The sequence below is a fragment of the Chrysemys picta genome, chromosome 10, assembly GCF_011386835.1.
Source record: "Chrysemys picta bellii isolate R12L10 chromosome 10, ASM1138683v2, whole genome shotgun sequence".
NCBI lineage: Eukaryota > Metazoa > Chordata > Testudines > Emydidae > Chrysemys > Chrysemys picta.
This window is the reverse complement of record NC_088800.1, coordinates 15,487,925-15,511,443: the sequence shown is the minus strand read 5'-3', so window position 1 is coordinate 15,511,443 and position 23,519 is coordinate 15,487,925. Positions and strand designations below refer to the sequence as shown.

General features: G+C 55.6%; 2 protein-coding genes across 6 annotated transcripts; one reads left to right on the top strand and one right to left on the bottom strand.

The window, feature by feature from the left end:
- Window positions 1-214: 214 nt before the first annotated feature.
- On the bottom strand, window positions 215-5,984 carry LOC101948886 (ras-related and estrogen-regulated growth inhibitor-like protein). 2 transcript variants are annotated; one of them, XM_065559308.1, is made up of 5 exons: window positions 5,875-5,984; window positions 4,686-4,883; window positions 3,991-4,080; window positions 3,348-3,424; window positions 215-2,180 (listed from the first exon to the last, which is right to left on the bottom strand). In XM_065559308.1, exons 2-5 carry the CDS (start codon window positions 4,822-4,824, stop codon window positions 1,755-1,757), a joined length of 732 nt encoding a protein of 243 aa, XP_065415380.1. In that variant the 5' UTR covers window positions 4,825-4,883; window positions 5,875-5,984; the 3' UTR covers window positions 215-1,754. The 2 variants fall into 2 exon arrangements, with proteins under 2 accessions (XP_065415380.1, XP_008169087.3); XM_008170865.4 differs by having other exon boundaries at window positions 3,991-4,044.
- Window positions 5,985-6,589: 605 nt separating this feature from the next.
- On the top strand, window positions 6,590-23,479 carry KIF7 (kinesin family member 7). Of its 4 annotated transcripts, none has more exons than XM_024107521.3 (19): window positions 6,590-6,835; window positions 7,757-8,152; window positions 10,232-10,432; window positions 11,749-12,166; window positions 13,021-13,555; window positions 14,536-14,673; window positions 15,137-15,364; window positions 15,778-15,929; window positions 16,613-16,722; window positions 17,131-17,283; window positions 18,192-18,394; window positions 18,614-18,811; window positions 19,065-19,190; window positions 19,843-20,019; window positions 20,422-20,637; window positions 21,044-21,250; window positions 21,718-21,916; window positions 22,109-22,255; window positions 22,569-23,479. In XM_024107521.3, the coding sequence occupies exons 2-19, from the start codon at window positions 7,825-7,827 to the stop codon at window positions 22,964-22,966; spliced, it is 4,134 nt and encodes a 1,377-aa protein (XP_023963289.2). In that variant the 5' UTR covers window positions 6,590-6,835; window positions 7,757-7,824; the 3' UTR covers window positions 22,967-23,479. The 4 variants fall into 4 exon arrangements, with proteins under 4 accessions (XP_023963289.2, XP_042712599.2, XP_065415376.1 ...); XM_042856665.2 differs by having other exon boundaries at window positions 6,699-6,835; window positions 22,566-23,479; XM_065559304.1 differs by having other exon boundaries at window positions 6,833-6,988.
- The last annotated feature ends 40 nt before the right edge of the window (window positions 23,480-23,519 follow it).

The following is a 23,519-nucleotide window of genomic DNA, read 5'->3' as shown; positions in this document are numbered from 1 at the left end:
CTGACTGTGTGCTGGATTAATAGTGAAGGGCCTGGGACTACAGCAAGAGGGAGATTTAGCCAAATTGCAGCAGTGCCCAGATTTCTGCCCTTGGTCTGTCACACTCTAGGGCCGGCTAGGCCAAAAGGCAGTTCTCCTCAGCCACCTCCTCCAGAGGTGAGTTCTCCCTTCCCCTGCACAGAAACCACAGACGTGATGAGCCAGGAGCTTCCTATACAAAGGGGGTTTATTGCAGTAGAAATCACTGTTTACACAGATGCACCCTGTTATTTACACTCAACCTGGTGCTGGGGAGGGGCTGTGGTAGAAGGAGCAGAGACCCCGCTCCACATTCAGAGGAATTTTACTGGTTTTCAGCCCATCTGTGGGGAGAACCTAGCCCTTCCTTCAACTCACAGGCCCTGCCCGGTGACCATCTAGGGGCAGACAAACTGTGGCTCCCAGCAGGGACCGGGTTACCATACACTGGATCCCACGCTAGAGTCTGGAGTCCTGGAAACCAGCCAAGTCTCCAATCTTATATGCATGGACAATGCATTGTTTAAGCAACAGAAACCTCTGCTGTCAGCAAAAGAACCGGGGGGAGAAGCTGCTCGGCACAGACAACGCCAGCTCAGTAACTGGTCGAGATTGCACAGAGAAGAGGAACAGAACCAGAGGCTGACAACGTTCCCTGAATCCCAGGGGCTTTGGTGTCAGCTGAAGATACAGACATCTGAGATGCTGAGAAACACCAAGGGGCAGATATAGATGCCATCCTCTGTACATGGAGACTGCACCCACTAGCCACGCCAGAAGCACATCAGTATCAGAGAGGCTTACAAGGAGCATTACCCAGTACCACCTCCCTGTGAAGGGGAAGGAAGGAGGGTCTACGGGTCAGGGCAATAGCTTGGGACTCTGGAAACCAGGGGTCAATTCCCTTATCTACCAGACTGTGTGTGACCTTGGACAAGTCACTTAATGTGTCTGTGCCTCAGTTCCCCCTCTGTAAAAATAGGATTAACAGCACTGCCCCACATCACAGCAGTCTTGTGAGGTGCTCAGATATTATGGTGATAGAGACCATAAGTACCTAAGACAGACACAAACAGCCACATGCCCAGGTTATTGCTCCTAGATTCCCAGCTGAGATTGGAACGGAGGGCTAGGGGACAGCTGGTCCTTCCCACTCATCTTTACTGAGAGGAAGTGACAGCTCCCCACCAAAGGAACTGGGGGAGGTAAGATACTCCCAGAAGCAGCAGAAAGATGCTCTGGTGTTTTCCAATATTAGGGAAGGGAGGGGACTTCTTTAGCAGAGTGAAAACTAAGAGCGACTGTGAGCTCAGCACAATGGGGCCCCAATGCTGACTGGAGTGTCTAGATGATATTGTAATATACATAAAATTCAGACTACCTGGCTGAGGAACCCTCTCCTCAAGGGAAGGGGTGGCGCATTTATAGCTAGATTGGACACCATGCTAGTAACTGTATAATAGGGCCCAACCCCGTGGGGTTGGACAGTATGGACTCCTACGTGTTGAATTATAAAGGCCCCAGGTTGCACTGGTATATATGTTAGCAGGGGCAGATTCAGCCATTTTCCTGAGGCTCTCAGGTGTGAGATTGGGGGAACCCATTTGACTCCCCAGATAGACTACACAGCTCTTTTCACAGTCACTGGGATAGGAGGGGTTAGTCTAGTGAAGGAGGCTGGGCACTCTGGTGTTTCCAGCTGGAAGCACATGGGGAAGTAACACACAGGTTCCAGTTCAGAGTGAGTCCGTCCTCTTCCGAGCAAACACAGCCGACATGCTTTTGACAATGCTGCGGATCCCAGTGCCCTTCTTCAGTGCCAGCTTGGCCTCGCAGATGCGCTCCGCCAGCCCCTGGAAGACCATGAGTGCCCCATGATAGGCCTCAGCTGCAGAGACCTCATAGAACTCGCAGTCCATGGAGAGCGCCAGGAGCCGGCCCTCCTCACTGGAGACCACCCGCCGGTGGTGCAGGTCCCGCTTGTTGCCCACGATGACGATGGGCACCTTCTCCTGGCTTAGAGCCTCCTTGGCTGCCTTGATGACCTGGACTTTGGGGCGCAGCACGTTGAAGCTGGCACGGTCGCAGATGCTGTAGACCAGGATGAAGCCATCTGCCCACTGGACTCGCTTTTCCTTGGCAGAGCTCTCATCCACCCGGTCCTAGGGAAGGCGAGATGGGACAGGAAGATGGGGTGGAGTTTGATAAATGAGGGAGTCTCTGGGGAGGATGTTAGTGCTGACAAAGGTCACACAATCATCTGGCTGGGCTGGAAACTGAAGCTCCTATGCTCCCCTTTAAACAACATACAGGTCAACTGCAGCTGGGTAGTAACCCTGCCAGTCACATCAACCCCGATCTGGAAACACCAGCTGCAAGAGGAGAGAGACTGGTTCTGGTCTTGGCCAGCACAGGGCCACAAACTAGACTGGCACCCATAACCCAAAGGTAAAGATTTTATCGCCTAACCTACATCCAAACCCAGCCACCTCCAACTCCCAGGAGGGGTGGGGAGGGGCCCTTTCACCAGTTTGGTTCAAGGAGGCTGTGCTTGCACCTAGCAGCAACTTCCTGCCCTTCTGTGCAAAGCAGCCAGGCTAGAGAGCAGCTGGAGGCTTCTGACTCCATGCTGGCAGAGATGCAGCACACCCCGTCTTTGGACAGGCAGTCCCATCCTCCCCAGGGAGGAACACTCGAGTGGGCAGAAGAGAACAGGGAAGGTGGGGGGGAAATGAGAAGAGCAACAACCTCCGAGTAAAGGGAAGGGGAGGAGCGATACCTGGCGGAGCCCACCAAGGCTAGGCCAGAACCCTTTGGAAGAGACTAGAGTCAGGCTTACTATCCTCACCTCGCATCGCATGGAGCAAAGAGGGCTTTTAGCTGCAGGTTATACGAGTTTGGCGTTCTCAGCTTAGGACCTCACTTGGAACTCCCTGCCACGTCCACTGAACCAGTACGGGGGTGGGGTGGGGGGGCATTCAGTCAGGTCCAGTACTGAGCTAGCTGCTGCTTCATCCCCTTTCTTTCCCACTGGGGACTAGTGGAGCAGGGTGGCAAGTCCTGCACGGGTGCTAGCCTGGGAATACAGTCTTTGCTGTCCCAAGGTCTTTACCCTCCAGCTGGAAGCATGAGAGAGGCCCCATCCCTGCAAGTTGCCCACTAGCCAGCTGGTTGGCCCAAAGGTTAGTCATGGTTGGGGAGAGTCGGAAGCAGGGGTTACAGTCTGGCTGATGCTTCAAGTCCATGGTTTGTCTTTGGGTTTTCTTAGCTAGGGGAATAGTTTTCCCTTGGGGCAAGAATGTGAGACAGCAGCAGCAGAGGCCCCTCACCTGTGAACAGGGGACGTCCCATATGTGGACGTGGATCTCTCTGCCCTCCATTGCCAGGCTGTGGCTGTAGATGAATTCTGCCAAAAGGCACAAAGATCACTGCATGTATCGATCACAGACAACCAGAGAGCCGTGTCCTCTCGATGACAACCCTGCCACCCACTGCCTCCCTGCTGCACACACAGCCTCCCCTCCAGGTGGGACATCAGCCTCCAGGGCGCTAGGACCACGGCCTTTGTGCTGTATGTAAGGCACGAGCCACACCTAGCATGTTGGCATTCAGCCAGAGTCTGCCATCCGGTAACCAAGCCTGCCGGGGTGTCGATCTCCCTCCTGTCCTTCAGTCAGTGCACTTGCACCTGTATCCCCACTAGCCGCCCCACACGGGTCACACAGGAGCCCCTCACATCTCTACAAGAAACGCTTCTAAATGCACAAACTGGTTCCAATGAGTAGATTTAACCCTTAAGCCTGCAGGTAGCAGGCAAGAGCCCTGGAGAGGAAAAGGGGGGGGGGGCTCAGGAAACAGCCAAATCCCACACAGAGAACCAGTCACGCAAATCAGGACTTTTCCAAATTGGTCAATTCACACCCCACAAGAACAACGGGAAGTTAACACGCAAGCCCCCAGCATGGCACTCACCCATGTCTCCATATTCCCCGATGAATCGCCTGGTAAGGAAACGCACCGTCAAGGCTACAAAGAAGAGAACGGGGGGTGTGGGGGGGAAACCTAAGGATTTAAAATGACATTTTTTTGTTCCCTTGCAAACCCTAGCGGAGTGATTACTACCCTGAGCCCAACTCAGCACCAGCCGCAGCCTGGTGTGGACAGCCTGCTCTGCAATGGAGCCATCTCTCCATTTCTATATCCATTAAACTCTCACTGAGCTGTGGGTGAACAATCTCTGTATTTTATTTCACACATTGTCCAACCAGCAAGTTTGCTAAGAAAGGATGAATAGATCAGGAACTCTCCCAAACCAGCATTTCAATGGACTGCAACCGACTAGGAAGCATTTTCACTTACAGAACATACCCATCATGAAACTCTCTTGTTGTCTCAGAGGATGCGCTCTGCTTTCCCACTTGGAATCACAGCTGTTTGAGATGGAATAGACCAAACAGGTCCCATCTCAGCTGTCTTTTGGCTATGGCAGGATTGTTCCCTACAGCGTTATTCTCCAAGCGTTGTCCAGTTCGATTTTAAAAGTCCCTAAGATCTAGCTCCCAGTCATATCCCTTCCCCTGGGGGAGCTTTCCCCAGCTCCAGGGATCTCCCAGCTAGGAAGTTTTCCATGTTCTCCCTGCTCTTCCTTTGGTGATTAAAGTTCTCACCTGATTTCCCCACGCTGTCTGCTCCCAGAACTAGCACATTCGCTTCCATTTTCAGCGTGGTGGGATTGGACATCTCCATCAAGGGCTGGTGGTCTGGGGTGAAGCTGGCACTTCTGCGCAGAGGGATTCGGAGAACCATTTGTAGATCTCTCTCTCTCAGCAGAGTCAGTCTGTCTGTCTGCCTGCCAGTCCTCTCCACTGATAGAGGTAGAATGACTCCCGTCTCTTCCTATTCTAGCCCTCACTGAGGGAGTAATCTGCATGGGCCATACCATTCTCAACGGTTGCAGGGGGTGACACACCAAGAGCGACAGCCCTAACCATTCATTGTAAGATTCCCAAGATTAAAAAATCCCAACTTTGATACCAATCAAATCATCCTAAAAGAAAGACCCCAAACCTGACCCTGCAGTAACGCAGGGCTGGGGGGAGCCTGATGGGGCTAAAGAGTGTCTGACTTCAGCAGCTGTTCTCCAAACCATGTCCTATAGTGGATCCTCAGCTGAGCAGGCTGCCAGCTCCTTCCAGGCATTGGGCATGTCACTTGGAAGGACAATCCATCCATGGGACCTCACCCAGCAGGCATCACAGGGCTGCATTCTTCCCACTTTGCTCTTACAGGATGAATTATGGGGTTTCTGATGAGGAAGGCAGGTATGTTCCTCCCCATAACTCCACTAAGCCACCTTGATCTTGACCTGCAGCACTCCCTGCAATTCCAGTGCTCCGCGCCCCCACTCTGCTGATACATCTGTTATGACATGCAGCTCCCTACTCCTGTTCCAGTCTGCCACCAACTCCCCGCCCCCCAACACGCACACTTCATTCCTGACTATAACACTCCCTGACCTAGTCTGTCGCACATGTAGGGACTTCTAATTGTGCCATTATGTGCAATGACTCTGTGATGTGGCCAAACACTCACTAGTTGAGATCACCAAGCTCATGTCACTTGTGTCATGAGCACAATTAACCCAGTTGTCCAGAGCGGTCATTCAGCCTATGACTCCCGCCCATGACCTCTCACCAGGGCCGAGACTGCACCGTATTTTAAATGAGGGGATTTGTACTGGCTGAGCGGACTCCCAGACCCCTGTCAGGGATGGCAAATTGAGGAGGTGTCTTTGTGCCAATCTCACCCACGTCGCCCCTCCTCAGTCCACAATGCTGCCTTGCCCAGCACTCTCACCATGTCACCTCCACCTCCTTGACTTCCTCCACTGGCTCCCCCTCCTCTACTGCACCAACTTCAAGCTTCTTGCCCCAACCCTTCAGGGCCCTTCACAACTCTGCACTGAGCTACAAAGACACCGCCATGTGAGCCCGCCCCATCACTCCTGACAGCCAGAGTACCTACACCAAATCAGGCAGTGTTTGGCTGGCTGGCACCAGGGGTGGTTGGGGAAAGGGGGTGGCTGGGTTGGGGGAGCTGATGACCCTGGTTGGAATAGGATGGTGGCAGGGCTTGGTGGGGGTTGGCAGAGCTGGGGAGGGGATGGCATGGATAGGGGGCTGATGACTCTGGTAGGGGGATGGCAGGACTGTGGGGATGATACCCCTGGTTGGGGAGGGGTGGCAGGAATGGGGGGTGTCTGATGATGCTGGTTGGGGGTGGCAGGGCTGGTGTGTGTGTGATAACCCTGGTTGGGGAGGTGTGGCAGGAGTGGAGGGGAGGAGGATGTCTGATGATGCGGTGGGGGGTGGCAGGGCTGGTGGGGGTTATAACCCTGGTTGGGGCAGGGAAGGATGATGACACTGGTTGGGGTGTGTGGCAGGGCTGGGGGAAGCTGATGATACTGGTTGGGGTGGCTGATGACCCTGGCGAGGGATGGCAGGGCTGGGGGGGGCAGGCCCCTGGCGGGTGATGACCCTGGGGGTGGGGGTAGCAGGGCAGGGGGTGGGTGGCAGGGTTGGGGGGCTGATGATGCTGGAGTCGGACTCTGCGGGGGGATCATGTCGATGTCCCGGCCGGGGACACTGGCCCTAGCACGGGCCGGGCTGGCGGAGTTGACGCCCCTAGTGGGGGCGGCGCTAGCGGGGCGGGACGGGACTCGAGACCCCCCATCCCGGGGCGCGCGCCTGACGCCATCCCCGTGCGCCAGGCCCCTCCGCCCGGCCTGGGGCTTGTTATTGTCCGGCCGGCTCGCGGGGTGAGTGCGGGGGCTGCCTGGGCTGAGCGCTGCGGGGTGGGACTTCCCTGGGGCGCTCGGTGACCCCTTCCCTGGGGCTCAGCCCGGTACTCCCGTCATGCCCAGCACCCTAGGGGGCTCAGTGCCCTGCGATGGGGGTACAGGCCCAGCATGGTACACCCACCACCCCAGGGTCCCTTGGCATCACCCCACGCCACTGCCCTGGGATCAGTGTGGTGACCCTCTTCTCCCATCTGGAGGGACTCAGGGCACCCCTCCTGTCTCCAGCTGGCTCAGTGGGGCAGCACTTCCCCCCCCCCCCCCAGCTCCCGAAGCCCTTGGGGAGACTTAAGGGTCTGTGTGTACCTGCGGGGGTGGGGATTTGCTAGGGCCCCGGGTAGTTATGGAGAGTGCTGCCCTCCCTGTTAGTGGTGGTGCCCAGAGGCCTTGGTAGGTGGCACCAAGAGGCACAGATTACCAGTTGTGCCCATGTCCCCAGCCTATCCCCATTTTAATCAGATGAGTGGGGGAAGGGAGTGACCCACATGTCATCAGGGCAGAGTCAAGGTGAAGTGGATGAACTCCAGGGACGAGAGGCATCGTTCAGGCTGTGCATGGGGAGCTGGTGGAGATTCACAGTGTGGAAATGCAGACTGACTATGGGGATAAAGTCCTGGCTCTGGGGTTGAGCTGGCTGGGGAATGGCCCCCCAAGAAATGTGTGGGAGCTCCAAAACTAATGCATGTGTGAAACAAGACTGGATAAAGCTCTAGTAAATGTACAGTAGGTCCTAGCCCTGCACCGACACCGGGTAGCTGGATCCGGGTATTTTTCCAGCCCCACTCTGCATCCCTCAGTCAGATCATCAGGAACCTTTCTCGATGGTTGCTCAAAGGCAATTGCTGGCATGGATCTACATTAACCCAGATTCTCTCCTTACAGCATGTGGGCAGAGAGCTGGTGCCGGCACCTGACTTCGGGCTCTCCTGACTTTGCTGCGATTGCTGACCATGGGTCTGAAAGCTGAGGCCCAGTCTCGAGCTGAAGAGACTCCCGTCAGAGTGGCTGTGCGCATTCGACCCCTGCTGCCCAAGGAGCTGTTGCACGGGCACGAGGCCTGCCTGCATGGAGACCCAGAGACCAACGAGGTGACCCTGGGGCGTAACCGCCATTTCCACTTTGATGCTGTCTTCACTGAATCCTCAAACCAGGAGTCGGTGTATGGCGCCTGCGTGCAGCCGCTGGTCGAGGCCTTCTTTGAAGGCTTCAATGTTACTGTGTTTGCTTATGGCCAGACAGGCTCGGGCAAAACCTACACCATTGGGGAAGCAAGTGTCTGTGAGTATCTGGAGAAGTAGCACCTTCCTAGTCTTGTCCCCCCTTGATGCATGTGTAGCAATGGTTCCCTCCTCCATCCACTGCCCAGGGCCTGGTTGTGAGCAGGGCAGATGGCACTTCTTGGGCTAGTTTAGTAATAATAGCATGAAAAGCTGGTGATAGTGCAACCTCAAGGCTGAGAAATGAAGCAGGCAAAACGTTGAGGAAATTCGAAGGCTCCTCAGCTTGTCCTGCACCTGTACCAAGAGAGGACACATCTCTTTCTGGTGCCCAGTTGATAGTAAGCTTTTATGTTTAGCTGCAAAACTAGACACTGCACGTACATAGTATTTTTCTGTGTCTGATGTAATATTCCCATAGGAACCTGATGTAACTTTTGCAAAACTATTCATCCACTGGCTTGAGATCAATAACTGTGTTTGAGCAGCCCATGAAGTATGGTTGCCACTTGGTTATCTTGGGAAGGTCAAGCAAGGAGATTGTTTTGTGATTTTTCTAAGGGTGTCTTCACCTTTGACTTCCCTGAGCCTTGCTTCCTTTATTTCTCAGAGCTGTTCTACACTAAAAACTTACATCAGCATAGCTACATCTCTCGGAGTGTGAAAAATCCACACCCCTCAGCGATGCCGACCTAACCCACAGTCTGGACAGTGTTAGGTCAATGGAAGAATTCTTCCATCAATCTAGCTACTGCCTCTCAGGGAGGTGGATTAACTAGACCGACGGGAGAAACCCTCCCGCCGCTGTAGCAAGTGTCTATGCTGAAGTGCTACAGCAGTACTGCTATAGCTGTTTAAGTGTAACAGACCCTAACTCAGCCTTAACAGAAGGAGTTTTGCATTTAATGTCATTGTAGGTTTTTGTTGTTGCAATTTCCTTTTTTCCCCTTTTCTTGAGCTTCCGCTGTTCAGTTTCCATAAATGCTTTTACACTGAAGGGTTGGCTGTTTTGGTACCTAAGGCTCCTTAAAATATTTACTGCGCATGTGCAGAAAGATAGCTATAAAATACCGAATTGCTTTTATGTGTTCAAGTTTGGCTTGACTTCTTCTTTTGCAGTTAGGAGTCTTCATGCCAAGTTTGAGTCTTATAACTTCAGATGGTTTGGGGAGATGGAGGATATCCTTCCCCCCTCCTCCCCCCCCAAAAAAATCAATGTAAAACTTAATTTAGTTTAAAGAAATTCTCAGCCCAGAAGAACATTTTTTTTTTTTATTGGAGAAAGTTCTGAGCGGTGCTGGATTCAAAGGCAATCACATTTCAGCCTCAGCCATAATGGTTGCGACCTACGGATATTATAATTTACTTTTCTCTCCTTAAGAGAGCACTTTACAGCTCCATACATGCAGTACCACTAAGGATGTGTCTTCACTGCACAGTTAACCTGGGTTCTTCACCATGTTTTAGCCCAACCCCCACAGGACTTTCCACACAGAAAAATCTCGGACCCAGGTTAAACCTGGACCAGCTTACATGGCTAGGGGTGTGGGTTAGAGCCCAGACCTTGCTTTCACTTAGGCTGCAGCCTGTCCATTTTGCAGAGAGGATTCAGGCTAAATCACTCGAATGTTGATAATCCTCCAGTACCTTCCCACAATTCCCCCCAAAAGACAGACAAATTTTCCTGCAATTGGCACAACTGGCTGGGAAAGAATCCTAGAACATCTCAGTACAAAGAACTGTGGGATATGCCTCCAGACACAAGGGCGAGTGCAGAAACAGTGAGGACATGGGCATAGTTGGCTGTGGGAACACTCACACCCAGGTTAGGTTAACTGTACTGTGAAGACATACCCTAAGATGCACTAGCTCTGGGTGAAGGGCAGCAGGAATGCAATAGTGGGTTGAGGAGAATTTTGGACAAGGACCCTAGGACCTCCTATGAGAAGTGCTCCTTGGGGCCTTTAATATGGACCTCACTGCTGAGCACATGGGATGGTGTGAGGCTGGTCCCTGTGGCATACTGTCCTTGCGGCATGAGATGTGCTCTGCTTTGATTGCCCCCTGCTGCACACCACGCTGGAGTTGGCTCTCTGGGCATCCACTGCTTCTGATGATTGTGTCTGTCTCTCCCTGCCAGCTTCTATCAATGAGGATGAGCAGGGCATCATCCCACGTGCCATGGCGGAGACCTTCAAACTCATTGATGAGAATGACCTGATTGACTACACGGTCAGAGTCTCCTACCTGGAGGTGTATAAGGAGGAGTTCCAGGACCTGCTGCAAGTGGAAACGGCCAGCAAGGACATCCAGATCCGTGAGGACGACAAGGGCAATATTGGTACATGTGACTGCTTTTAGACTCCCCTCCTGGACTGACTCCCATGGCCAGGGCAGGACGTGTGTTCCTGCAAAGCAGTGCACCGTGCTTCTGCCCTGACAAAGAAGCGATTGCCTCCATTACTCTCCCCCAGCCCTTACTCTGAAACTTATGACTGGTGACCACGGCTGGGACTCAGGTTTTTGGCTACTATAACATGCAGTTACTGAATACGGGGCATAATATGTGCTCTGACTGGGGGGTCCCAGCTGTGAGGCTTTATCTAAGGGCCTTTTTTTCTAAATGTGGGTGGAGCAACATCCCTTCCAACATCTTCAGTAACTCAGCTGTGCAGGTCCCCTGGGGCTGGAAATGCATTTCACAGGTGGCCATTTAACGTGGGGGCAAAAGGAAGTCTCCTGGCGCCTGATATCTCACTCGCTGTCCATGCAGCTGACCTTGGCTAGCAGGCTCTGCTGAACAGTGCGAGGAGAGCTTTCCTATAGCCCCATCGGCACTGGGCTCTCACCTTTGAACACTAGCCACGTGCCCAGTAGTTACCTTATGCACAGAAAGTAATTGTGGCCAAACAAACCCACACTAGCCTTGGGGTGGGTTCCCTGTCTTCTAGGGGCAGCTCCGGATTACATATTCTCTTAGGCTAGTGGAATATTTGAAGGGCATTTGGCATTGCTGCCTGGTGTGTCTGGTCCGTTCCCTCTGAAATTCCTGGGTTCCAGCGGCACCGTGTGATGGTGAGGGCAGCAGTCGGCATGGAAGGGGTCTAAAGGGACGCCCTCAGGGTGCAGGTCTCCATTTTCAGCAACACTTGAGATTTGTGGCCCCTCGCCTTTCTCAGGCACCGTCGGCTCTGAGAAGCTCAGCCGGGGTGTGCTGTGGAGGCCCCTAAAGGGACCAATATTTCAGTCCTGGGGCTGTTCCCAAGGGTAGCTAAGCAACCTCATTTTTCTGCTTCGCTACATCTGTGCTACGCTCATTATTTATTTGGTGAGGCTGGGGTGGAAGGGTTTGTCCCCCAAACAAATGAGCCAGCATTGGTTGCTTAAAACAGATGCCTATGGCTGAAGGCGGGGGCGTGGCCCATGATGAATTAGCCGGGTGTACAGTCTGGCCCTTTCAAGCAACCCTACAATAACAAACCGGTGTACCCTGCTGACAGGAGGAAAACCCTTTGGGTAGGAAACAGATTTCCCTTCTGAGAGTCCCAACTGCTCTTTCACCCCCGCTGAACATCCTAGCTGTCTTTGTGTGGCTTTCCCTGGCAGTGTGTGAGTATCTGTTCCAGCGCCGTCACTGCCGTGTTTATCTCATTGCAGTGTTGTATGGGGTGAAGGAAACAGAAGTGGAGGGGCTGGATGAGGTCCTGAGCCTGCTGGAAATGGGCAACACGGTCAAGCACACGGGAGCCACCCACATCAACACACAGTCGAGCCGTTCGCACACCATCTTCACAGTAACCATGGAGCAGCGGCGCGGTGCTGGCCGGCTCACCCACCTCACCCTCCACGACAGGGCCTCAGTTCCGGCCTCCGGCCAAGTCCTGGCTTCCAAATTCCACTTTGTGGACCTAGCGGGCTCAGAGCGGGTGGTGAAGACTGGAAACACAGGGGAGCGCCTGAAGGAGAGTATCCAGATCAACAGTGGTCTGCTGGCTCTGGGCAATGTGATCAGCGCCTTGGGAGACCCCCGCAGGAAATGCAGCCACATTCCCTACAGGGATTCCAAAATCACCAGGTACCCCATGGTGCCTGGCCACCCTCATCACTCTGCTCATCCGGCTGGTGCTCTCTTAGCCCCGTAGCAAGGACACCAGCCTTGTTTACTCCTTCCCAGCATGCCGAGGGGTTTGGCTGGGTCTTGGCCACCCTTGCCTGGCTGTCACAGTTGAATTTGCCAGGTCTCTTGTCCCTGCTGCTCTTACTTGGAGGCTCTCTGACTGGTTCTGAAGGGGTCAGCTGGCCATCTCTCCAAAAGGCCACGGGTATCCAGGCCTGTCAGTCCATCCTGTTTGGCTGGGGGGGTCGCTGAGAAGCAGGGAGCCAAGGATAAGCGTGAAAGTCCAGCTTGTTCCAATGCTGCTTCTCTGTAAAACATTAGGCTGGGTGGCCTGCGCTGCTGTGGCTCAGGGCACTGGGAGTGGGGTATGGAGGCTCCTATCCGTTCCTGCCTAGCAGTGACTAGCAGATGCTCCCATCAGATGGCGGTTTGGGGCCTGTAAGGTGGTCTCAGTCTAGTTCCTAGCCCGGACAGGATCACACAACCGGCCCCCTTATGGCATGCCCAGCAGAGGTTATTGGAGCCCCTCTTACCCCCAGAAGTGGCTGCTGCTCTGGAGGCATTTTCGCCAGTATGAGGGATGCTTGCAGTGCTTCAGGCTGTGCTCTCCCTCTCCCGTAGGAACATACAGCAACTCAGGGCTGTTGTCCTGGCCCCTTTCCCCAGCACTGAGCTGATGATAAAGCGTTTTGTACCCCTGGGTTTACCCTGTCGGAGGGGTGGTGCTGTGAATACCCTGTCAGCCCCTGGCATGTCTGCTGTAGTGTGGGCTGCAGCCCCTAGCTCTGATCTGATGTCTCCGCTCTTCTTAGGATCCTGAAAGACTCCCTTGGCGGGAATGCCCAGACTGTCATGATCGCCTGTGTCAGCCCTTCCTCCTCTGACTTCGATGAGAGTCTCAACACGCTGAACTATGCCAGCCGAGCTCAGAACATCAAGAACAAGGCCATGGTCAACTGCCGCAGGGAGACGGAGCACGTAGAGGAGCTGCAGCTTCAAATAAAGAACCTGCAGAGGGCGCTGGAGCAGCGGCACCGCTCGGAGACCCGTATCATAAACCGCTCCAACACAGCCAAGCGGTGCCCACAAGAGCACCCGGCCCGCTTGCTGGCAGAGTGCGCTCACTACAGGACTTGCACGGACGCTGCCTACCAGCTCCTGATGGAACTGCAGGGGGAGAGCAACCTGACCGTGGAGCAGATCCTGCGGGTGAAGGAGTGGTTGTGTGCGGTGGAGAGCGAGAGGAGCGAGCTGACCTCTGCCTCTGGACTGGATAGTGGCATTGAGAGCACCTCGGCAGAGGATCGGCACCCCAAGGCACAAGGCTCAAAGTTGCCACGGACTCAGGTATTGGGGTGTCACCCTTGTTTGGGCAGTGGGCAGTGAGAAGTGTCAGTATGGTATCGCCTGCCCCAGGCCAGGGTACACAGGCAGTGATGCTTGGTGCTAGAGCAGAGTGCTAGGAAGCCCCTGGGGAGGACAGTAAAGGAAAAGCTGCACTGACAGAGGGAAAGAAGAGAATGAGATGAGGTTGTCTCTGTATTAGGCCCTCATTAGAGCCCATCTGTGGGCGGGCGCAGCCTCCTGGGGTAGAGGGGAGTAGTACTCCCTATGAGAGAGGAAAGATGGGCCAATGGTTAGGGCTAGCCTGGGACTTGGGAGACATAGGTTCAGTTTCGGTTCCCTCTGAATAACTCAGCAGTCCCTGTCCTCCACAGAGGAGAAAGTGCTTCTCAGACATCAACTAGAAAAGCTTCCCAATCCCTCTGAGGTCCCTCCTGCCTGCCTTCTCACTGAAAGGCAGCTGCTGTTGGGGTGGAAAGCAGCATCCACACAGGGAGTGTGGCCGGGGAGTGAGGGAGAAGCCTGGATCCTGTTGGCAGACGGTAGCGAGGCAGAACGGTGGCTGGGTACCGGTGGGATTTTTTTAAACGTGAAATTAAACTAGCTTCAAATGTTGTTTGGAACGTACCTACTCCTTTGGTGGGGAAAGCGGCCGTAGAGCTAGAGAAGTTATTTCAATGAGTCGGGGCGGGAGTGTGTGTGTTGGGGGAGCACATCCTGCTGAGGGAATGGCCAGCACTGCAACTCTTTCCTCCCAGCAGCGTCCCCCAGTGCAGCCTGACTTAGTAATGGTCTAAATAACATCTTTCCCCTCAGGCCTGTCACCCCAATCGCTCGGGGAGGAGTAAACCGGTCTTTGTGTCTGACTGGTGAGACACCGTACAGCAGACATACCTGTTTGTGCTGCGTGCGGGGCAGGGAGAGGAGCACAGTGACATTTGGGGGGTTACTGATGCCGTCTCTCTTCCCTTCCCTGGGGGCAGGTGAGCCCAGAGCAAGCGCGTGAGGCAGCCAGAGACGAGCACCTGGCCCAGCTGCAGAGACAGGTGGAGCGTCTGGAGGAGGAGAACCGGGACTTCCTAGCTGCCTTGGAGGACGCCATGGAGCAGTACAAACTGCAGGTACTGTTGGCCTCCGCCCATACCCAGGGGAGTCTCTGACCCAGCCGTCCCCTCCCCTTCCTGTTGCCTGCAACCTGCACCTCTCTGGCCTGATGGGCAAACCCTCCCTGTACCCTCCTGGGGACACTTGCTCCCTTTTCAACCTTCACGCACCTTTATTCCTCAGAGAATGGGCCCAGCTAGGGAGCCTTTAATTTCAAATGCTGCCTGGCCTGTGCTGTAGATTCTCCCTTCTGCGGTGGGATTTTCCTGTTGGGTTTTTAGTGCCCCCCACACACTCGCCAAACCCAGCCAAATCTCCCTGCCTATCTCATCTCTCCTATTAATCTGCCACCCCTCTTCTGGATGGCACAGACAGCGGGGGCGGGCAATCAGGGAGAGTGCAGCATGTCCTGTTTGCTACTGTGCTAGCAGCAGGCCTGAGAGACGCGTGGGGGAAACCCCATCTTCCGTTGTTTTTCAGAGCGACAAGTTGCAGGAGCAGCAGGATGCCATCTCAGAGCTCCACGTGCGCCTGGAGATGGCGATGCCAAACCTGCAGGTGCCCGAGTTGCTGCAAAACGTTCACCTGGTGGAGCTCACCCAGAGACCTCACACGGCCCCGCTGGATACCGCGCGGTCCCATGGCCTCAGCCTGGTCCAGTCGAGGCTGCCCCTCACCAGCCAGAGCAGGAGAGTCCATTGTGGAAAGGTGGGTGTGGAAGTCATTTCCACGGGTGCTTGCTCTTGGGAAGGGCTGGTTTCTGGTCTGGCTCCCCTGACCAGAGCAGCTGGCCTTTGCCACGGTCAGTCTCTATCTCGGCCCTAGGCGTGGGTGTTGTCCTCCCAGCTGTGGAGCCTTTGCTCAGTTTGGGGAAAAACTGGTCTCAACCAAGTCTGAGCACTTACAAATCGCATCCCGAGCGCAGGCTGCAGGTAAAGCCTTGTGTGCTGCACAGCTGGGAGCAGCTGGCTGGGTCCAGGAACTCACCAGCCCTGCTCACAAAGCCACTGAGCTCCACATTGTCTCCCCTCTTTATAACTCAGTGCCCGCTCCAGAGCCCTGGCCCTTGCGCAGTGTGTCCATCTTTCCGTGCATGACCCCCCCTCCTCTGTCCCGAGCAGCTCGGCAGCAGCCCAGCCCACCGGGGGGAGGACCAAAGCCGTGCCTGCGGCCTGGAGGCCAAAGACGTGATGCAGATGAGGGAGAGCAGTGAGGACTCTGAGCCATCCTGGGAGGAAGAGGGGGAGCAGAAACGGTCCCTGCACCAGCGCAGGTGAGCGGAGGCTGCACGCACGGGAACGTCGGCCAGGGCCGCTCACTGAACACCATGTCTGCTTGCCCTGATTATTGACTTGTCCCACCGCCAGCCAGAGACTCCTGCACCAGGAATTGGGCTGGCTCTAAATGAGCCCCCTCGGAGCCCTTAGCCAGGCGGGTGCCATGTCCCCTAAGCCCGAGAGGCACTTGTAGAACTACGGAGTCAGGAAAAGCGCGTGTGTTTGTAATGGCCAAACGCAGATTAGCGTCTAACTGCTCGGCGAGGCTGGTGCTGGCGGAGGGCAGAGGTGCTGGCCGATGGCCCCAGAGACTGAGCCCACCCTGCACAGCACAAGCCGGGGCAGTTCAAGCTTCCTCCTTCTGTATCTCGGCCCTGATTTGGAGGGGCCATTTTTAGAGTTGAAAGGTGAGCTCCATCTCTGGGGCCATTCAGCCCTTGGCCAACTGCTGGCTTGGGGAATGTGAGCATCTGTTCACTGGGAAGTGGACTGAGATGGATTTGAGTCTGCTGCTTCATTTCTGATCCCAGCCCCCCTGAAACCCGTTCCCACGGAGCACAAGGGCAGCCTCGTCCCTCTCTGCTGGGCTAGTGCCACGTGGCAGGCTTGGAGCGGGTTCCTTCTTCCCTCAGTTGTAGCTGAGCCAGCACCCAGCTAAACTGATTTGCTGCTATTCTAGAAATGGGATCCGAAGCTGGAGCAAGAAGGACGTTTCCAGCAAGGGGTGTGAGGAGCAGAGCAGAGGCAACTCGGTGCCCACGCAGGAGGAGTCCCCAGAGCTGCCCAAAGGTAAGTGGAGACTGTATCCGGCGGAGGGGAGAATTTTCTGAAGGCTGGTGATGCCCTCAGCCCCTGTTGGCTGGGCTCCTCACCGCTGCCATGTGCTCTGCTCTGGAAAAGAAAGGTGGTGCAGGGGCATCCAGACTGCCCAACCTAGGCCAGAGCCTGAGGGCTACCATGACTAGTGCAGAACAGAGCAGATTGTGGCCCAGCCGCTTTTCTCAAGATGGAGCATTGCATGCTGGGATCTGTAGTCTCTGAGGGTTGTAGCGATGTATTAAAGATGAGGGCAACCATGGACAGCGTTCCGCCAGATCTGGGCCACAGCATTATTGGCTTGATGTCCCCTCTCCACCTTGCTTTTGGGCCGGCAGCTTCCTGGGCGAGGTCCTGAAGCAGGCTCGCTCTGTGTTGCAGAGGCCTGCAGGAGGAGGGAGCTGGCTGGTCCCAGGGAAGGCCTTTCAGGGAAGGACTCGGAGCGGCGGCTGGTGCAAGCCCAGCAGAAGATCCGGGAGCTTGCAATAAACATTCGCATGAAGGAGGAGCTGATCGCAGAGCTCATCAAGACAGGTGCAGAGCTGCTGGTGTGGTGATGTTCCTGTCAGGGAGGCTTGGGGGCTCTTGGGATTACACCTATGAGAGGAGGTGCTGAATCTCTGCCTGTCTTCTCTCCTGGAGGGACCTTGTTCCTTCTGTTCCTCCAACTCTGCTTCCCTCCCTGTGCACCTTCCCCATTAGGCCAGGTTTGCGGTGTGCTGAGTGACCTTCCCTGCCATACTTGTTACCATGAGCATAGCCCCACTCCCTGGATCTGGGCCATGCTCGCTTGCATCGTGTGGGGTTTGCTCTTACTGCTAGCAAGGGGACTCTCTCTCCTCAGCAGGGAAGGGGGCCCTGTGCCCAGCTGCTTGCCTGGCCTCAGCAAATACTGACTGAACCCTTGCATGCCGTATAAGCCAGTCCCCCCTCAGCCATCTCGCTCCCCCTCTGTCCACGCTAGTGCTGCTTCTGCCACCACCTTCCTCTTGGCTTCTCCTCCAGCTCCCTCAGGGTCTCTCATTGGAGGAGCTGAGGTAAGGAAGGGGGCTGACTGGAAGAAGGGGAGGAGTCACAGGATCCAGCCCCATCTACTCTGACCAGCTGTCACAAAAGCTAGAGCTGGGATTGCTGGGGATCAGACCAGCAGGGTATGCTGCAGTGGGGCTTCCTGCAGGATGAGCCAAGAGAAGGGTGGGGCGAGGTGGGAAATCTGATCCCCAGGAAAGGGAAGTGACTCTTTGTCTGTGCACCTGGGACAGCACCAGCTCGTGCCCTGCGGAGGCTATTCTAGCACAGCCCAGTGTCCCAATGCAACAACTGCTGCTCCTGAGGGGCTGGCGAACGCCTGAAGCTGCAGGTCCATACAGGCCCTTGGCGTTGCTGTGCCGCCTGGAAGGGGGCAGAGCAGTTGGTGACTGTGGATTCCCTGGTGGTTTCAGGCAAGGATGCCCAGGCCATGAACAGACAGTACTGCCAGAAGATCTTTGAGCTGGAGCAGGAGGCGGAGCAGGTGCGAGCGGAGCTGAGCAGCGGCCAGAAGCAGCTGCAGGAACTGGAGGGGAAGGAGCCCCAGGACGCCGGAGAGAAATGCAAACTGCAGGAATATCGCACGAGGGTTGCAGCAGCCCAGAGCAAGGCCCGGGTCAGTGTGAGCGCGGGGTCCTCGCCTCTCTGCCCCAGCTAGGAGGAGTTGAAGCACTTGCAGGCTGAGCACAGCTTGCTTGCCCCGGGGCTGTGGGGTTGTCGAAGGAGCAGGGTTGGGGGCTCGCTCTCTCTCTCTCAAGGCTATCGGGTTCTCCGAAGGGCCGGGTGGTATCCGATTTCCTGGCCTCGAGTCTTAAGGGCAGCCGTCCCGTGGCAGGTGCTGCGAGAGAAGAAGCAAGTGACGGAGAGGCTGGTGTCGCTGTCTGCCCAGAGCGAGAAGCGGGTGCGGGAGCTGGAAAGGAACGTCCAGCTGATGCGGCGGCAGCAGGGGCAGCTGCAGAGACGCCTGCGTGAGGAGACGGAGCAGAAACGCCGCCTGGAGACGGAGATGCACAAGCGGCAGCACCGAGTCAAGGTAAGAGCTCGACCCCAGGGGGCCAGCCAAGGGCAGAGGGTAGCGCTGGTGTGTGTCCGTGTGTCCTCACCAGCAGCAGGTTGCCGAAGGGAGCCTGTACTGAATTTTCTGGAGTAACAGCTTGGCCCAATGAGTTGAGTCTGAGGCTGTGAGGGCTCCAGCCCCGTCTGTCAGTCTGAGCTCCTGGGCTTGGGATCAACCTGTTCTCCCCCCACTTCACCCCCAAACTAACGGCTGCTCCCCCGCTGTGCAGGAGCTGGAACTGAAGCATGAGCAGCATCAGAAGATCCTGCGCATCAAGACGGAGGAGATTGCAGCTTTCCAGAGGAAACGGAGGAGCGGCAGCAACGGCTCTGTGGTCAGTCTGGAACAGCAGCAGGTACCTAGTGGTGACCCGCCTGTTCCAATGGGGTGAGGAGTCCTGCACCAGATTGGTAATGTCAGCAAAGGTGTCTGGCCCCCATGCCCTGATTGGCAGCTGTCCCTGGAATCGCCCCCCAGGAAGGACAGACTGAGCTTGACCCACATCTCCTAACATTCACTGTATCCTCCTTCCGTATGGGGCAAAGCTCACATGCAGCCTCTGCTCTGAGCCCCACATATTCCTGGGACTTGAAGTGCACTGACCTGTCCTAGCCAGGACCCTCCTGAGCCCCAGTAATCCCAAATGGCTGGGGCATGGAGCAGCTGTGATTAAGCCTTGTCGGTCAGACGGATGACAGGCGCTTAGGACATAAACCTGGGTTCTAGTCTCTATTCTGCCACAGACTTCCTGTGTGCCTTTTGGCAAGTCACTTAGCCTCTGCGTGCCTCAGTTCCTCCTCGGTGCACTGGTGTCAAAGGCACTGCCCTAGCTCAGAGGGGTGTGTGAGGATCATTCCATGAAGGGGTGAAGCATTCAGAACTGCAGTGATGGGGCCAGAGGAGTAGCTAGTAGAAGCTTCTGCCCCCCCCCCCCCCCCCCCCCGACCTAACTTCCCTCCTGTCAGTGACCACATCCTTCCCCCATCCTCCCCCTTTCTTTCCATCAGAAAATCGAGGAGCAGAAGAAGTGGCTGGATCTGGAAATGGACAAAGTCCTTGAGCAGCATCGCGCCCTGGACGAGCTGGAGGACGAGCTGAGGAAACGGGAAGCCATAGTGGCCAAAAAGGAAGCGCTGCTGCAGGAGAAGAATGGCCTGGAGAACAAGAGACGCCGCTCCAGCCAGGTGGGATGCGGGAGGTCCCTCGGACACAGCTGCACCTGCTGGGGAATGGGGAGCGGGAGAGTGTTAGCTCTACGCTTGCAGGAGTGAGGTGCCTTGGCGGGGCTGGAGATAGGACCCCCAGGTCAGGGCTGTGGTCTGGCCTGAGGCAGCATCAGCAGAGTTTGGGGTAGAGAATAGTGCCTACACTGTGACTTCTGCTGACTCTGCTATGTCCTGACCTTTAATCTGAGCCACATCAGCCTCTCCATTAAACTCCTGCCTTGGAATCTCCTCTCCCTGTGGCTTGGGGGGTGGTTTGGGTTAATTGCCCTTGGCTTGTATGGGTGTCGTGGAGGGCAGTTGCGGGGCTGGTTTCCCTTGGGGAAATGCTCAGGTGAGGCCTTGTTCCTCCTACTCCTCCAGGCCTTGACAGATGATATCGTGCGGGTGTCCAGCCGCCTGGAACTCCTGGAAAAGGAGCTGACGGAGAAAAACGGGCAGCTCCGTCATGGCAGCGCCCACGATCAGCAGCAGATCCGGCAGGAGATTGACAGCTTGCGCCAGGAGAAGGACCAGCTGCTCAAACAAAGGCTGGAGATAGACAACAAGCTGCGCCAGGGCACCCTGCTATCCCCGGAGGTAACCAGCTGCCTTTTGGGCCCACCCCACAGCTCGTGTAGATAGTGAGAGGGTGTCTAGCAAAGGGCTGTGCGCCTAGCCTCAGAGCAACGTTGGTCACATGGAAGAAGACTGTGATGGGCCTGATTTTTGCACATCACAGTCGCTCCAAATCTAGCACAGTTGAGTACAATTGTCACCTGGGAAGAGGCCTGAGGCTGGACAGATCTGCGGCGGGAGGCCTGCGTCTGTAGTAAGGGGCATTGGCAGAACTCTGTGTGTGTTGGATATGGAATGGGAGCCCTGGTAGGGCTGAAGCCCGGGTGTAGCTTGCAGATCACCTACCTGACTGTTCTGGGTGGGTTCCGCTCCCCCTCATTCTAACCCAGGAGTAACTGCAACTCCCTTCCCCCCCCCTGGGCGGCAGGAAGAGCGGATCCTGTTCCAGCTGGACGAGGCTATTGAGGCTCTGGATGCTGCGATCGAGTACAAGAATGAGTCAATCACATGCAGGCAGCGGGTCCTGCGGGCCTCGGCCAGCCTGCTCTCCCAGTGCGAAATGAACCTCATGGCCAAGCTCAGCTACCTCTCCTCCTCAGAGACCCGAGCTCTGCTCTGCAAGTACTTCGATAAGGTAGGATCCAGAGAGGTGCCTTGCCCCAGCCCTCCGCTCAGCTTGGGACCGTGGTGTCTAATCAAAGGGTACTTCCCTCCTGCTCTCTGCTGTACCTTTGCCCAGGAGTCCTGGTCCTTTGCTGGCTTTCTACTGTGAGGGGGGCAGCCCCCCTCTGTTCCTTTTGTAGCCTGGTTTCCCTATGACACAAAAGCCCCCAGTGTTGCAAGCACTCTGACTGGGGCAGAAGTGCTGGGTACCCCAGCTTGGCTCTGCTCTAGCTGGCCACCTGACGTTGCTCTCAGCTGCTGCATGGCTCCCCCTGGTGGCAGTGAGGCAGCTGTTGCCCTTTGTAAGTGCTGGGCTCTATTGAAGACCAAGCCCCTTTTTGCTCCTTAGCAAGAAACTGACCTGATCAGTGGGGAAGAGTGAAGCTTCCAGGTTTCAGTAAGAGTTTGACATGTGGCCTGCTCTTGGGCCCGGGGCAGGTGGTGACCCTGCGAGAAGAGCAGCACAGGCAGCACATTGCTTTCTCTGAGCTGGAAATGCAGCTGGAGGAGCAACAGCAGCTGGTGTACTGGCTGGAGGTAGCGGTGGAGCGCCAGCGCCTGGAGATGGACCGCCAGCTCACCCTGCAACAGAAGGAGCACGAGCAGAACATCCAGTTCCTGCTCCAGCAGAGCCAAGGTAACGCCCATGGAGATGGACCCTGTTCTTCCCTCAAGCCAAGTGGGCTCATTGATACCCATGCCTTAGTTAACTCTTCCATGATGGAGTTCTGTGGCCCAATGGCTCCTCCGCTTCATGGATCCTTTGCAGGGCAACTGCAGCGCGGTTTCCAAGCCCCACAGCCTGTAATAACGCTCCTTCTCTTGGTAGAGCACATGGGTGAGGGGCTGGCCAGCAGCAAGCTACAGTTTGAGGGAAGAATCCAAGTGCTGGAAAAAGAATTGAGCCGCTACATGTGGGCAAACCAGGTGCTGAACCAGAGGCTGAGTAATCTGAGCCACCCAGGACAGAGCAAAGGTGAGGAAACCTCCTGCTGGGCGGGGTAGGGAGTGCAGCTTTACCCCCCAGACATGCTTTCATTTGCCTGCATGTGACCAGGTAGAAACTCCCATTCCTGTAGCAGCAAGAGGTTGAGGGGCAGGACAGAGCCTATGCCGGGGCAGTTGCCTCTGGATTATTATCCATGCCCACTCTTTCAGTGCAGAGGGGAGGGTGCCCTTCAGCAATCTCTTGCTGTAACTGGCACACACTTGAGTTTCCCTGACTTATCTAAGGGCCAGCAGTAACTCTCCTGAGAACCACTTCTCTAACCACCTGTCTTCTCCAGCAGGAGTGGAGAGAAGCATGCTTGGAGCTGGGGACAGACCACCTGCTGTACCTGGGACCTGTGAAGAATCAGGCACTGGTATTGTGGAACAGCAGGTGCAGCTGGTTGTCACTGAAGGAAGCCATAAGTGCCGGGATGAGAATAGGGATTTGGTGCATGTACCTTTACCATCCACATGGAGGCGCTCTTCACTGCCCAGTGACAACCCCTTGGGCACAGAGGGGATGCAGCAGAGAGAGGCAGAGTACCTGCTGAGACTGGGGCAGCCCCATGACATGGCCCTGCCATGGAACCTGGCTCCTCTGCCCAAACCCTGGAGGGAGCCGCGCAGAGCCAGCCTCAATGTTGCTCCAGTGCCCTCCCATCCAGGAATGATTGATGTCAGGAGAAACCCAGTCTAGACTTAAGCTTTGAACACTAACTGCACGGCCCTGGAAGAAGCAAGCACTGCCCTGTGTAGCTAGGAAATACCTTCCTGCTCTGCCCAGGCAGCTTGGCTACAAACACACTGCATTTCACTGAGGACTGGAGTGGGAGTTAAGACATTTTCACCACCAGGAAAAACTGCTAAAAAGGCAGCTGAGGGGAGGTGTAGTCAGTTCCACTTTGGTGTTCCCAGCACAGTAGTGTTAGCTGGGCAATCTTCCCTGTCCCCAATCCACAACAGCGTCCCATGGCAGAATGAGGGACAGAGCTCTGATCAGGGCCTCTACCACTATGGACTTAAGTTTACAGTTCTGGAGCCTGCCTGCTCCTAGGTGGGTGTCTCCCCAAGGGAAAGCCTCTATTGGCTGCAGCAGGGGGAGCTGCTTTCTGACACTAGCAGCCAGTGTGGGGGACTTGTCAATCTCTTTGTAGTAACTTTTTTACATTTCTGCTGTAACTTTCTAATAAAGCAGAGTTTTATTAAATCACTTGTCACATAGCCTCCTGTACTTACTTAACCCCTGAGGA